The 14132-nt window shown below is 49.1% G+C and overlaps 1 protein-coding gene across 1 annotated transcript in view; it reads right to left on the reverse strand.

Annotated features, from left to right (window-relative positions):
- The window catches only part of LOC142570673 (uncharacterized), a 150095-nt gene that overhangs the window by 23925 nt on the left and 112038 nt on the right, over window positions 1-14132 (reverse strand). The window contains exon 14 of the mRNA XM_075679026.1: window positions 2425-2507. Within this exon, the coding sequence (XP_075535141.1) occupies window positions 2425-2507 (83 nt within the window). The remainder of the gene's footprint in view (window positions 1-2424; window positions 2508-14132) is intronic.

The raw sequence follows: 14132 nt of genomic DNA on the forward strand, positions 1-14132 counted from the left end.
TACCAGACCTATAGAGCGAACCCCATGCTAGCTAGCCTGCGATCTCCCGCTTTCGTACAAAAGGAATATGAAATGTCACAGGCTGGCACTGCACATGCGCGGAGCATGCGCAGTGCCATTTCGTCGTCTGTCCGATTGCTCCGACCGTCCGTCTGTCGGCCGCCTCTACACCGAAAACTCCGCCGGCGCAACTCAATGCGCCTGCCCGGAAAAAATACAAGAAAAAGAGGCGCGCGTTTAGCCAACACCACCTATATTGCACAAGGCCTCTTTACTCCGATCCATGACGTCACCCTACCTGGCCCGAAATTTCCATTGACAAGGCTGGCGTGATGAAAGCGGTGACGTCAAAATCACCGTTGCCTACTCGGAAGCATCCTCATCAGATTCTATGGCACTCGGGCCAGGTAGCATGCCATCATAGATCGGAGTGAAAAGGCCTTGTACTATCTAGGCGGTGTTGGATTAGCTGCGCCAGTGGTGAAGTCGTTGTTCTTCGTCGCAGCGGAGCGAGCGCACAGTAATTTGTCTCAGGCTCCGAATTCAATAGGCCACGCATCATACGTACTCGTGAGGAGCCGGCAGCTTTCTACTAGCAACGCGGCGAGAAGAACCGGGAACGAGATCGTCTACGCCACGCCGATGCTGCAGACCGGGCACGAGGACAGGTTCGTGCAACCGCGCGCAAGCAGCAACTGCGTACTGAGGATCCGGTAGCATACCAAGCCGTCGTTTAATCAACCTTCGGGATTAACCCAGTGATAAACACCGGGGCCGCTCTTTTCAGCTTCGCTGGTTAACTGTCTGTACGGAGTGCTTGGGCGGTGATTCTCTAATGTTCTTAGTAATGACCGCTCTAAACTTTATTTACCTCTGCGGAAACATTCATGCTACCAATTTTTCAGAGAATTGAAACTATACGGTAAGACACCGTACATTTGCGACAAATGGGATCAAACAAGGCATCCAATTACCTGGGCCGCTCACAATGCCTAAATAAAGCTCGACATGAGTCAAACCATAAACAAACACTTTCAGGCTGACTATACTGCAATGTTTGGCACAATCTTGCTGGCTTAGGTCTTTTTTCAACCAGGATACAGCGCTTGTTTTGTGGGACACTGTGGCAGCATTAGCGCTTTTCACCTGAGCGATGCAGAATCTTACAACTGAGGAGCCACGCAAGGCGTTCTTTTCCTTATGCTTTTATATGTATTTCGTATGTTCTGCTTTCTGATACGTAATCTAGTAACACGAATGAAGCCTTTAGTTATTTAACGTTTAGGCCCGAACTGTGCTCTTCCTTGGTTTCTTTTGGTTTTATTGTTTTGTTTTGTTTTTTTTCCGTCAGCCCCAAATGCGAGCCGCGCTTGTCAATTAAGTTCGTGTCGCGTATTTTGGTTTCGTTGCCTAAATATGTTCTCCAATGCGTTGGATTCCTATATTTATCATCTGTTCAGATAATCACGCTTGAACCTCACGCATTTGCTGAGTGTTAGTGTCTTTTCGAAGTATATTTTTTTTTCATTCGTACTGAAGGTGAATACCAGAAGCAAATCGCTAAGCTAACTACAAGAATCAAGACAAGTGCATAAATTCGCACACCTTACTAAAGAAATGCGCGTAGTACAGAGTAAAAATGTATGTTAAGATGAAAGCGCCAAAATCGACAAACGCGGTGTACAAAAATACGTCTAAGTTTAACGTAACTACTAATCAAGCTAGCCATCTCTAAGTGACGCCGCGACGGTGACGACCCCTGACGATCCAAGTCCCTGCTTAAAGGCCTGAATTCTCCACTTTCGCTGCATTGTTAACAATGGACAGGCACAGGTGCCTGAACGTCACGTTTATTGAAATCGTTCTTTATTCTGCTTTTGGTGAGTATCGGTAATTTTCTGAAAATGTTGTTTCCAAGCCTGATGATGCTTCGTTAAGCCGGCGACTACATTGTATGGGCGTAATTCTTCCTGCGGGATCCTTGCAACAGCTTTTACAGCAAGGCAAACTTGTCGAACCACTTCCTAGGCGACGGTTGAGTATTTTATCGAAGCGTCGCGATAAGTGTCGGTTGATTTGGAGTGCGCATTCAGCCTCGTAAGCAGACGCAAGTTGCTATGTCCTTTCAGTGTCTCCTACGGCAAAAATATTAATCTCCATCTTCTTTATGCCGTCCTCTTCCAATATCTGAATCGGGGCATGCGGAGCGCGCAAGTTCGACAATAACTGCTTTTGTCGATTCGAACGTTCCACGAATTGAGCGGCATTGCATTTGTTGCATGTGTTGCAGCCACGTTGCTACATTGCCTGCAAATAAACAATTTCATTGTGCAGAAGTGAATTCACAAACCTTAGCGGCAACATGGAAGCTCCGAAGCTTATAATGCCACAGCTTAGATGGCCCAACTTTCCAGTGGCACTCACCTGGCGAGTTCGCTGAGGCGTTGCAACCTCCTTTGTGAAAGAACATTCGTCCACCTTGCGAGCACATCGCCCTTTGCGCTAAACTGAAAAATAAACAAATTGATCATTAAAGGCATTGTACATTTTATAGCACGGATTTGTCACTTAAAAAAAAAATTTGCAGTTCCGCTGGAAAGTGAAGCACCGATTGCGATAGAAAGTTAGCAGATAGCTGTACGAAGTAACGATAGTAGTTTCAGCGGCCGTATAAGCTTGTAAGCATTCGCTTACTAACTAAACTAACAATGACAGAATGCGTAACCGTGACTCAACGAGGACGTAGAAAGAAACAGACACACGGAGACAGCGCGGTTTCTGTGTGTCTGCTTTTTTCTAAGTCCTTGTTCAGTCGCGCTCACGCGTTATATCTTGGATTCAAACCAACTAGACGTCAACGTGGCACCAGAATGATATCACGTTTGCACAGGCGAACATGAACACACATCGCCCCGTGATAGCGGAAACTATCTGTGAAACGCTGGAGTTAGGAATCGCGGCAGCAGCCGCGAGCCAATTGACCTCCGTGCATTTGTCGCTTTAACGCGCACGAAACGTCGAAAGCACAACGCATTCGACGCTACCGGCACTACGTGCCCTCTGCAAACATCGGAGATGGTGGTGGTGGTGGAAAACTTTATTAATTTTTCAGAGGGAAGAGGAGAGTAAGGAAAAGGGTAGGGTGGGGAGGGAAGCGGTTGGGTGGGTCCCTATTCCAGGACACCAGTGGGGATCCTGGCTACTCTCTCCGCCTGGTCCAAGAGGCCCCTTTCGGCCCCCAGCCCCGGCCGGGCGAGGTGGATCTCCCACGGCTCCTTATTGTAGGTAAGCATCTCAGGCGAGTTCGGTTCTCGTGGTCTTTTTGTACATTCCCACGTCACATGTGGCAGCGACGGCCACGCACCGCACCATGGACAAGCGCCGGCATGTAGTGTGGGATTCATGTGCTGGGCTCTTTCCAAGTGAGGATAGGTGTGTGTCTGTATTCTTCTGTATGCGCGGGCTTCTTGTACCCCCAGTTGCCCATGCGGCGGGGCAAGGCGCTCTCTCGTGCGACGTTCGTGTTCGAGGAGGTCTCGGGCTGTAAGTGGACTATCTTGGGAAGGGCTGTGGTTCCCCGCTCGGTTCGTGTGTTCTCGAGCTAGCGAGTGTGCCCTCTCATTGCCGGGGATGCCCTCGTGTCCTGGACACCATATGATTGCATGTTCTTCTTGGAGTGCGTTGCCTAGGATTCTCAGCGCGATTAGTGGCAATCTGCCTTGCATGTACATTCTGCATGCTGCTTGAGAGTCGGAAATAACCACTGCCGAGTGCCCGCTGCTGTTGCTGTGTTTGATTGCCATCGCGATTGCTAAAGCTTCAGCAGTGGCTGTGCATGTTGTGTTTATTGAGGCCGTTATTTCGTCTCTTTACCGCTGCGTGTTGCGAACTGCTACTAAGACGTGTCCTCTAGCAGTCCGAGCGGCGTCCGTGTATTGCACTTCTTGATTATTCCCAAAGCTTTTGATAAGTTGCTTGGCACGGGCTTGTCTTCGGCCTTTGTGGTGTTCGGGATTCATGTTCATTTGTATCGGTGTGGCTTGTATTTGCTTCCTGATGTGGCCTGGTATCTGGTGGATTTGGTCACTGCAATATTACGGTTTCACCGAATATCTTAGTTCAGTCAGTAGTTGTTCGGCTTGTGTGAGACACAGGCGCTCTGTCTGATTTATCATAACCGCTACCCTGAGCTCTTCAAAGGTGTTGTAAACTCCTGTGTCGTGTAGTCTTTCATTTGCGGTGTTCACCGGTAATCCTATCGCCACCTTGTACGCGCAACGTATGATCTGGTTCACCATCTTGATTTCTGTGCGATTTAAGTTTTGTTAGGGTACAGCATATGTTAGCCGGCTGATGACAAAACCTTGAATGAGTCGTATCGTTTCGCTTTTGTATAGGCCTCTCCCTTTCTTTGTGATTCTTCCTATTAGTCTTGCTATTTGCTTCGTTGTCACTTTAAAGGTCGCGATAGTGTGATCCGCTCGCCTGTTCCTTTGGATCCAGAGGCCCAAGACACGAACCTTGGTCTTTTCGGGAAGCATTCGATTTTCTAGCATAACTGCGAGTCGGCCTAGTTGGAACATATTCATATTTATACGTTTTGTGCGCAAACAAACAGGGACGAAGAATAGGGGCAACACAAGGACGAACACAACACAAGCGCTCGTCCTTGTGTTGCCTCTATTCTTCGTCCCTGTTTGTTTGCGCACAAAACGTATCGATTCTCTAGTTGGAAGTGCAGGTTTGGCCTTTTACGGTAGTTTCGTCCATGGACTCTGATCCCTTCGGACTTTTCTGTTGCACAGGCCAAGCCGCGTTCTGCCACGAAGTGTTGAATGGTGTTGATGGCTTCTTGTAAAGTGTTTTTTTGTGGCCTAACGATCCTTTGTGCATACATAAGATGATATCATCCGCTCACAGCGCGAATTTGAGATCTTGAATTTGATGCAACTTTCTTGCCAAATTGTTCATGCTAATGTTAAACAATAATGGCGAGAGTATAGCTCCATGTGGAGTTCCTTTGTTGGGGAGATTGAGCTTGGGTGATCGCATATCTTCTAAACCTATTGTGGCAGTCCTACCAGTTTAGGAGGATTTGACGTAGTCAAAAATTCTTTTTCCGCATCCCATTTCTTCTAGTTCCTCCATGATGAGCCTATGGGACATAGTGTCGAATGCGCTCTGTAGGTCCAACGCCACCACTATGCTTTCTTCACCAGTCGCCACGTTGTCATGACTTAGTCTCTTAGCCTAACGAAAACATCCTGTGTGAAAGATGTTTGCGGAAACCGTACATGTACCCTGATAGGAGGTTGTGATTTCGATATAATCGGTTAACCTGGTGAGTATCACTTTTTCAAACAGCTTCCCTAGACATGACGTAGGTGAGATTGGTCTCAAGTTCTGAATAGTTTTCTGTTTTCCCGGTTTAGGGATTAGGACTACGGTGGCTTCCTTCCACTGCTGTGGAATGGTACCAGTTTCCCATATGCCCTTGTTGAAGTAGTCGACTAGTCGGCCGAGCTGCTCATTGCGCAGGCTGCGCAGCATTGCGTTGGTGATGCCGTCCCCTCCTGGTGCTGTGTTTTGTCTGATGTCCTTTGCCGCTGCATACAGTTCCGCAACCGTAACGAGCTCATCTAGAGGTTTGTTTGTCGGCCCTTTGTAGCTGAGAGATTCGAGACTATCGCGCCCTGTTTTAATGTACTTGTCCCTGAGCGCTTGGATCAGTTTATCGGTGTCACCTTTGTATTCACCTACTAGGGTGCGTATTGTTCTCGCTGTTGCCGGCCTTTTAGAGTCCGGGTCTATCATGCTGCGTAAGATAGCCCGCGTCTTAGCGGTGGATAACGTCCCTTTCAGTGAATCGCAAAATTGGAGCCAATTTTCCGCTTGCAGCTCTTTGGCATACTCATTTTTTTATTTATTTACAGATACTGCAGGCCCATCTCGGGCCCATGCAGGAGTGGATACTAAGAATACAAACAAGAGAAGTAACTTTAAACTAATTACTTGACATAATTGCAAAGATATAATACATAAAAAGTGAGAAAAACAAAAAAATATGGCAATACACTGGACATAGATGACAAATGAATACGCGAACAAGGCAATATTATCAACTCAGTGTGTACACCACTTGGACTGGAATTTCAACAAAAGTTGACATTACTAATACATTCAACAAATGATTCCAGCGAAGCGGAGTTCACTGCCTCCTCAGAACGTATTCCAATAATAAATTGCGCGAGGAAATAAAGAGAACTTGTGAACATTGATGTGGCTGACTGGCTGTCTAATAGTTTTACTGTGGTGCGTTCGCTCTGATCGTTTGAAAGGATCCTGTCGATATCGTTCCCGTGATAGCTTAAAGTTGTCATGATAAAGTTGGTAAATAAATGTTAATCTAGATATTATCCTGCGCTGCTCAAATTTTTCTAGGTTGGCCCTATTGCGTATGTTGCTGACACTAGAGTGACGGGAGTAAACAGAATAAATAAAACGCAAAGCTAAATTCTGTACTCTTTCGATTTTGTTAATCAAGTATTGTTGGCAAGGGCTCCAAATAACTATTCTTGCTATTCTTGCCCTAAGCTTTCTGTTCAGCCTGAGTTTTCCAGCGCTTGGTTAAGCTGCGCCGCCCCCCCCCCCCCCAAAGGTGCAGTAGGTGTGGGTCGACTGCAGGTGTTTTCGCGTTAATGGATATGTTTTGTGTTGTGGCTTCGTGCGGAACTTTGAGTTCCTTTGCCCAATCCTCAGCTGTGCTGGGGGGTGTTGTGGACATTGGATATTTCCTGTACGCCGTGCAGTTTGTGATTCTGGCCTGCTTTGGTGGAAGCTTGAGCCGGGGTGTAGTCATTGAATAGCTAATAACATTGTGGTCACTTCCCAGATTTTCGTCTAAATTTCTCCGTTGCCCATCCGCTATGTTTAGTGTGAAGGTTAGGTCGGGGTAGGTGTCCCCGCACACGCTATTTCCTAATCTAGTGGGTGTTAGTGGGAGAGTTGCTAGTTCTAGATCATATTTGTCTGTAATTTCTACCAGGCTTCTGCCTTTGAGGGTATCTCGTCGGTATCTCCAATTGGTGTGGGGAGCGTTGAAGTCGCCTAGGAGTACAAATTTCTCTTTTCCTCTCAGGTGGCCTAATGCGTATTCAATAATATTCGCAAAGTCCGGTCGACGTTCCCTGGAAGGGCTGTATAAGTTGCAAATAAAGGTATTTGTTCTCCCTTTCTTCGATGTGTGTATTTCAATGATTTGGTGCTTGGTTGTGCATTGAGCGACATAGCGTGAGCTCACCGCTATTCCTTTATGCACTAATGTAGCAACCCGCGGTTACTGCTGATTTGTAACTGTGTAGTAATCCCTTAGCTTGACAGTACCCTTTCCTACTTCTTGGAGGCATATAATATCAGTTTTGCTGATGACCGAATTGATGTAAGTCTGTAGCGCGGGCCGCTCTTCTTTCTAAATAGCGGCGGTTCCAGTGCCATATCTCAGCGGTGTCTACGGTTCTGGGCGTTTTACTGGCCATTGTTGATGACGCTTTCGACGTCTGTCGAGCACGAGATTATGCCATTCTTGTCTTTCCTAGCCGACGGTGCGCTGGGGTTGCTATTCGCTCTTTTACGCAGTGGTCGTTGTCGGCCTAGCGCTTCTTCTACGTATCCTTTAAGTCCCTGTAAATCAGCGTATAGTTGTTCTTGGAAGTTTTGGATGCTTCGCATCCGTTGCACTAAGAGTTGTAGTGTTTTGTCCGTAGTGGGTGTCGCTTTCGAGTGTTCTTGGTGCGCCGCATGCGTGGGTTTTGCTTGTTCCGCCTTAGCTGTAAGTTGGCTTTTAACTATGGCGATCTCCAGCCTAAATTCTTCTAAGCTTCGCTTGAGTTGCGTATCTTCTAATACAATTTTTGGGTATTCTGGATTCGATGTTATGGGAGCCATGGTACGAACTATCCCCGCCCAGCTCCCCTTGTTGTCGGTGGGTTCCTTCTTCCTTGTTGGAGTGGGAGATCTTTGCCTGGACCTTGTAAGAATAGGCTAGTGGTTGGAAGTGGGGTGGTCTGAAGAGTAAGAGTCCTTACGTCGCCTTCGTCGCGGTCTTGATCGGGATCGCTGTCGTCGTGGCGACACCGCTTGTAGGTCTTCTTGTCACTTTAATGGTGGCCATCCATCGTCGTCCGTTTCATCCGTGTCGTACCACCGTGGCCTTGGTACAGACTCCTTGATCAGAGTTTTGAGTAGTCTGGAGGAAGACTTCCTATGCGCTTTGTTCTGCCGTGGCTGTTTGTACCATTCCTTGCAGTCCTTCGACCCGGCAAGATGCTCCTCTCTACAAGTGGAGCAGGTGGGTTTACATTCGTACTCTGGATCTGGCTCCTTAGTGCCACATTTGCTGCATACTGAGATATGGGGTTGAGGGCACACGTCCGTCCTGTGGCCTGTTTGTATGCAGGCGTTGCAGAATAGTACGGTGTTCTTGAATGGGTAACAGTTCATTTCTCCTCCCATGTAGTAGACAAAGCGTGGTATCATGGGGCCATAGAAAGTAATGACCGCTGTCTGTGTTTCCCCAAGCATGCGCGCTCGTAGTATCTCCGCTCCTTGCGTTCTGATGCGCAGGTTGGCTTGGAGTGTTTCCGGACTCGTGTGCTGTGCCAATCCGTGCACTACACCTTTCTTTGTGCCTTCTCCGGCCGTCACGTAAGCGTTTACTGCGTGTTGTTTGCCGTTGATAACGAGCGTCGTTATCTTCCTGACTATATATTCTACCTCTTGTTTGGGGGTAGATATGGTAAATATGTTTGATCCTGGCTTTAGTCGTAAAAGAAAGTGTTCCACTCTCACCTTCCTTTGTGTGGCCATGATGACCGCTTCGGAAATCTGCGGAGCAGTCAATCTTTAACTGGTAGCCCTTGATGTGGTCGGATTATTATTTTGAAGTCTTCCTTAGGTAACGGAGGTAGTCTGTTGACTCGTGGCTTTTTCTTCATTGGCGGTTTCTTGGCTGGCCCGAGGTGCTGGCTCGACGAGTCGTAGGCACCCCCTGCTCCCACGGTTTTTCTTCCAACTCTTGCGAGAGCCTTCTTCTGGCGAACAGTTAGCACTGTTTGCCAGCCTCCTTCTTTGTCCTCCTCCTGCCCGACGCGTGTGACGGGCATATCGGTGTCTTGTAGGATGATACTAACTTCTCGTCGGTGTCTTGGTACTCCATTTGTTCCCGGTGCACCTCCGAGAGCGTCGCTCGTACTTTTAGTGGGTCGTGCGAGCTTGAAGCTTCAATATACTTTGGTTTAGGCGTGCTCGTCGTAGCGTTCGTCGCCCCCGTGGGCATCGCAGCTCCGGACGCAGCCGGCGTCGCCATCTGTTGCGACAGCGCGCATGGCGTCTCCCGCGCAGCAGCCGCCGCCGCTGTAGTCGGCGTGTTAGCAATCCGCACACGTGTGGAGGGCACGTCCTGGCCCGTAATTACGAAAAGACAAAGGGCTCACCGCTAACACTGGTATGTGCAGAGTCCTTAGATGTTTCCGAATCACGTATTCCACGCGAAATTCAGCACATCATAGGAAAAACTGGTCAAAAGATAGAAAATCACGGAGCTCCCTGCAGAGCCAACCGCTCTGCTCGGCTCCACCTCGGCGTTCCTCCCATCGCAGATCGCTTTGAAGATGAGGCTAAATGGTTAAATGGCTAAAGATGGCTAAATGGCCAAATGCATTGCCGAGACGTGGCTAAAGCGCCCGCGCGGGCGCTCACTTTACCACGTCGGATACCGCTTGCAAGACACATAAGCGCCGGCAACGCGTCCCTACGGTGCCCGCCAAAGGCGTCTGCAACGGCGTCCGCGATTCGCGTGGCGAATGCCGTAGTAGACGCGGCGGTTGTGTCCACTCTGTACTGAGCGGCGGGCGAGGAGCATCGAGCGGCATCGAGACACCGTAGCAGCCGCCGAAGAAGAACGCCCCTGCTCTCTCGCCTCACCCCCCTGTCTTGCGTGCCACAGGAGAGATGGTGGTGGTAGAAACATTTATTGCCAATGATATGAATGGTGGGGGCGAAGCCCCCTACATCATAGAGTTTCAATTTTGTAGGAAACTCTATGCCCTACATGGCACTTGGGTGCTCCTTTACTGTGCTCCCTTACTACTCACAAAGCGAAGGAGAGTCCTTGGAACGCAATCCCTCTCGTAGCACTGGAGATGATCGGGCACTGGTCTTGAGCGCAGGTGCAGGTCCAAAGGGTCTCCGAGTAAGACTCCATCAAGGCAGGTGATGGGGGATGAGGGAAGGTGGGGCATGTGAGGAGGGTGTGTAGGAAGTCTCCTGGTTTGCCGCAAAGTTTGCATGTTGAGGGGAATTGGACTGCGTATCGGGCATGTAGTAGTATGGGGCATGGAGCAGTCCGAGTTTGTAGTCGTCGGCAGTGTGCGGCCTGCTCTGTGGTGAGCGATGAGGCTTGGGGCGCGTATTCCCTTTGTTTGTCCCGGTAGGACGACAGAATATCACGGAAGGAGAGCAGCACTCGGCAGCCCGTAGAGGGGGCTCGACTCCTACTGCCCGGAATGTGAGACGTCGGGCCAAGGAGTAAGCCTCCTCGCTGTCAGGGTGGCTGGCATGTGCTGGCATCCAGATTAGGGCTATGAGGCCCCAGCGCTGCCAGAAGCCTAGTAAGCGCACAGCGGTGCGGGATCTGTAGCCATTGGCATAGTTGAGAATGGCGGATTTGGTGTCTGTGATAATTGTGGAAGCAGATGTAGCGCTGAGAGCAAGCGCGGTGGCTGCCTCTTCTGCCTCTGTGGTGGAATTGGTGATTATTTCGCTGTAGCTTAGAAGCTTTGCGACGAGAGGGCACGCATGCTTTACCCACTGGCGCACGTGAGACTGAACCGCGTTCGCCGGCTCATCCTGACACGTTTTCACCCCTACGCAACCTCACGGCGACGTCGACGCCGACAGCATAAATCCACCGGGAGTGTCTATACAATGGTTATTGCAATAAAAAGAAAACACTTTCCGTAATGTATGCTGGTTCCGCAACAACCGTCCATCGTGGTGACTCTGGAACTATGGCGTTGTGCTACTGAGCACACGATCACAGTATCGATATTCAGCGTCGACGGCACCATTGTCATGTGTTGGCACGCGAAAACACTCCGGCAGTTGATCTAGCTGCCCGTTAGTTTACACATGGTCGGAATAAATTCAAAGTCCGCCCATGCGGCGTTTCTTAAAGCCCACAACTTCTTTTGTAACGGTAAAATTCATAACAAAAACGGTTATTTTTTCTTACAATCATTTTCTGACGCATGAAGCTGAGAAAGTGGTGTAGTTATTGAGAATATTGCTCGACTTTGACATTGAATATGGTTCAACAAATGTCGGTTTCAGTACCTTCAGATAAAATTTTAGTCCAGTATATAATTTTCGGAGGCAAGTCCAGCCCTTGCCTCCGAAATGAGGTCTGAATTCAGCTTGTGTGCGCGTCGCAGTTATTCGTGTGCTGGCTTCTAGTCAACGCATTCTTAAACAAGGCTTCTCATAAGACTCGGGTGTTCGGAATATTTCGCAATGGTAATTCTATAGGAGCTCCCACAACAGTGATACATTCATAGAGGGTAGTAGTTTAAAGTATGCAGCAACAGTGCGTCCACTAGCCAGTTCCGTATCAAGAGTGCGGGGGTGTAGATTAATGGCAAATTTTGGTTTAGCACGTATTTGTCTCCTGCTTGTGTGTATGCCTTTGCACTTGCAGTGCGCTCTTGCGTGATCCATTTGACGAGAGCGCGAGGTCGTATGCGAAATGGCGTGCGTTTAAATTTTTGGCGAAGCGTGCTGTAGCTCTCTGTGCTACTGAATTTTATCGTGATAGAAATATATGAGCACTCCAGGCGCATTTTTCTGCCGTCGCCGTGATGTTCCGTATGAAGTCCAAGGGCAATAACACCCTCGCCGCGCCTCATATGTCGTATGTGCGACTGACAGCAAGCGAGAGAAGGCGACGATCGTGGTTGAGGCTGGCGCACGCGGAGGAAAGCGGAGAGCAAACTCGCCGTCCTCCGTCACGCAAAAGGCCGTGGGGGTGATGGTAACGAGGGAGGGGGGCGGCATTGTGCTCCGGCAGCAACCGCATATTTCGCGACCGGGCGCAAGGGGAACTGACGATGGCGCCTCAATCTGGCGCTGGTAGCAGGGCCGCGCGCGGTCGCACGCGCCGTATATTTAAAATGATCTGGAGACGGCTCGTACCTTTGTGCGCGCTGCGTTCTCGCCTCTCTTGCGCTCAAGCGATAGACAGCACGAATGTTACTTCGCTCGCAGCTGCTGCCGCGCTTCCTTACACCGCGAGTGTCCGCGCTCATCGAGTGTAATATGTTCATGTGGGCTTGCGCGCGCTGACATCATGCTTGCAAATTCATTTACTAAGCGAATGTTTCCATGTTTATACAGCCAAAAGAACTACTATCCATACTTCGTATAGCTGTCTACTAATTTGCTATCGCAATCGATGCTTCGCCTTTGGTGCGAAACTGCGACTTCTTTTGACTCCCACTAGACCGAGTTTCATAGATGACCATGCAAAATCAGTTGTGAATCTGTTCGACAATGTTCTGGCTGAAAAGTGTTCCTATATTCATCGCAGTGGCATCATACTGCCCTGGTCTGCACCGGATCACTGGTGACGGCCCGAACTGCGGGCAATCGCTGGATCTTCTCGCTTTGTATGCTTGGAATGCTTCTCCGAATGACCACACAAGTCTGAGAAAGTAAGTTTCTTTTTGCTTCTTCTGGGTGAAGAGCTGGCATATTGCAGTCAAGATCTAAGGATCCGAATTTGTTAATTTCTGCTGGTTGTCCAGATTAAGCCAAAGCAGACCTGTTCCCATAGGGTCCGTGTTTGTTCTCCTCATGGCATCCGCATACAGGACTAACGAGAACGAATGAACAACCAGCTGGCCTCGAACCCAGCACACTTCATCTGCCTCAGCTCCGGAGGCCCACAGCACCTTCTATCGCCCAGCAACGACACTTCGCCTCCCAACTATTACTGCTCACGCCAGTCTACAAGCAGAGGTAGATGTCGCCGCTTTACCCACTGCTTTGGATCTCCGCGCTACGCGAATTCACATTCACCTCGACCGCAACACTAGAAGAATTGCGTGTACTGCCCCTACTGCTGCTTCAGCTGGAAACCCTAATAGCGTGTGTTATCTCGAACCTTTCCCGCATTTATAATACCACCGCCCCAAACACCTGTTGAGGTGTTATATGCAATATCGACCCACATACCTCTTCCCACAAAATCATGGTCAGCTTTCGGGACCAAGGTTTCGAGGTTCTTGCAGCGCGCATGTTGCGTGCCACACGTACTGCTATCACAGTTGACCGGCTCTCAAATACAAATGCGAGGTTCCTACCAAAAGGTCCTCCTTCACTGCACCCAGTTAGGCAATCTAAGAGTGCTTACCTATTCAGCTTTTCCACGATTTGTGTTGCATTGCAGTTTCGGCGTTTTGAGGCTGCCACGCCGCTATATTATCAGTCAGTCAACAATTTTATTGGCAGAAGATTATTTATCGAAATCTACCAGTATTATGGATGCTCCGAAGACAGTAAAGGCACAGTTAAACTGGCTAACGCGAGCCCTGAATATTGGAATTTTACGGCCGTAAAGCTTTGCGGTAGTAAACTAGGCCACCGCACTAATATGCATTCAGAAGCTTGTCCTCCATCCTCTTCCTGGCCATCGTGGAGCGAATCAGTAATGGCCCCTTGGCTGCCCGCGTTGAGTGGGAGATTATCAGCCTAATGATCGTACGTGCAAAATTTGTGCGGATGCGGTTTACGCCCTGCGCAAGTTGGTAAAATTATAGCCGTCTTTGGCTCCCATAGCCACCCTTAAATTGCTATCTTCGAAGGCTGTGAAGCTTAGGCTAACATTCTCTTGGCGAACACACGAAAGCACAATAGGTCCTGTTTTCGTTCCGGCAGCCTTTCTCGTTCAGCAATGAAATTGCCGAGGGTCAGTCAGCCACAAAGCCCTCGACTCCCATTCACATCGCAGGCCCACGTCGGTTACACAATGCTCAGTCCTGTCAAGCAAAACACGACTACCATGTAGCTTTTCTTCGATC

Source organism: Dermacentor variabilis, chromosome 2 (genome assembly GCF_050947875.1).
Source record: "Dermacentor variabilis isolate Ectoservices chromosome 2, ASM5094787v1, whole genome shotgun sequence".
Classification (NCBI taxonomy): domain Eukaryota; kingdom Metazoa; phylum Arthropoda; class Arachnida; order Ixodida; family Ixodidae; genus Dermacentor; species Dermacentor variabilis.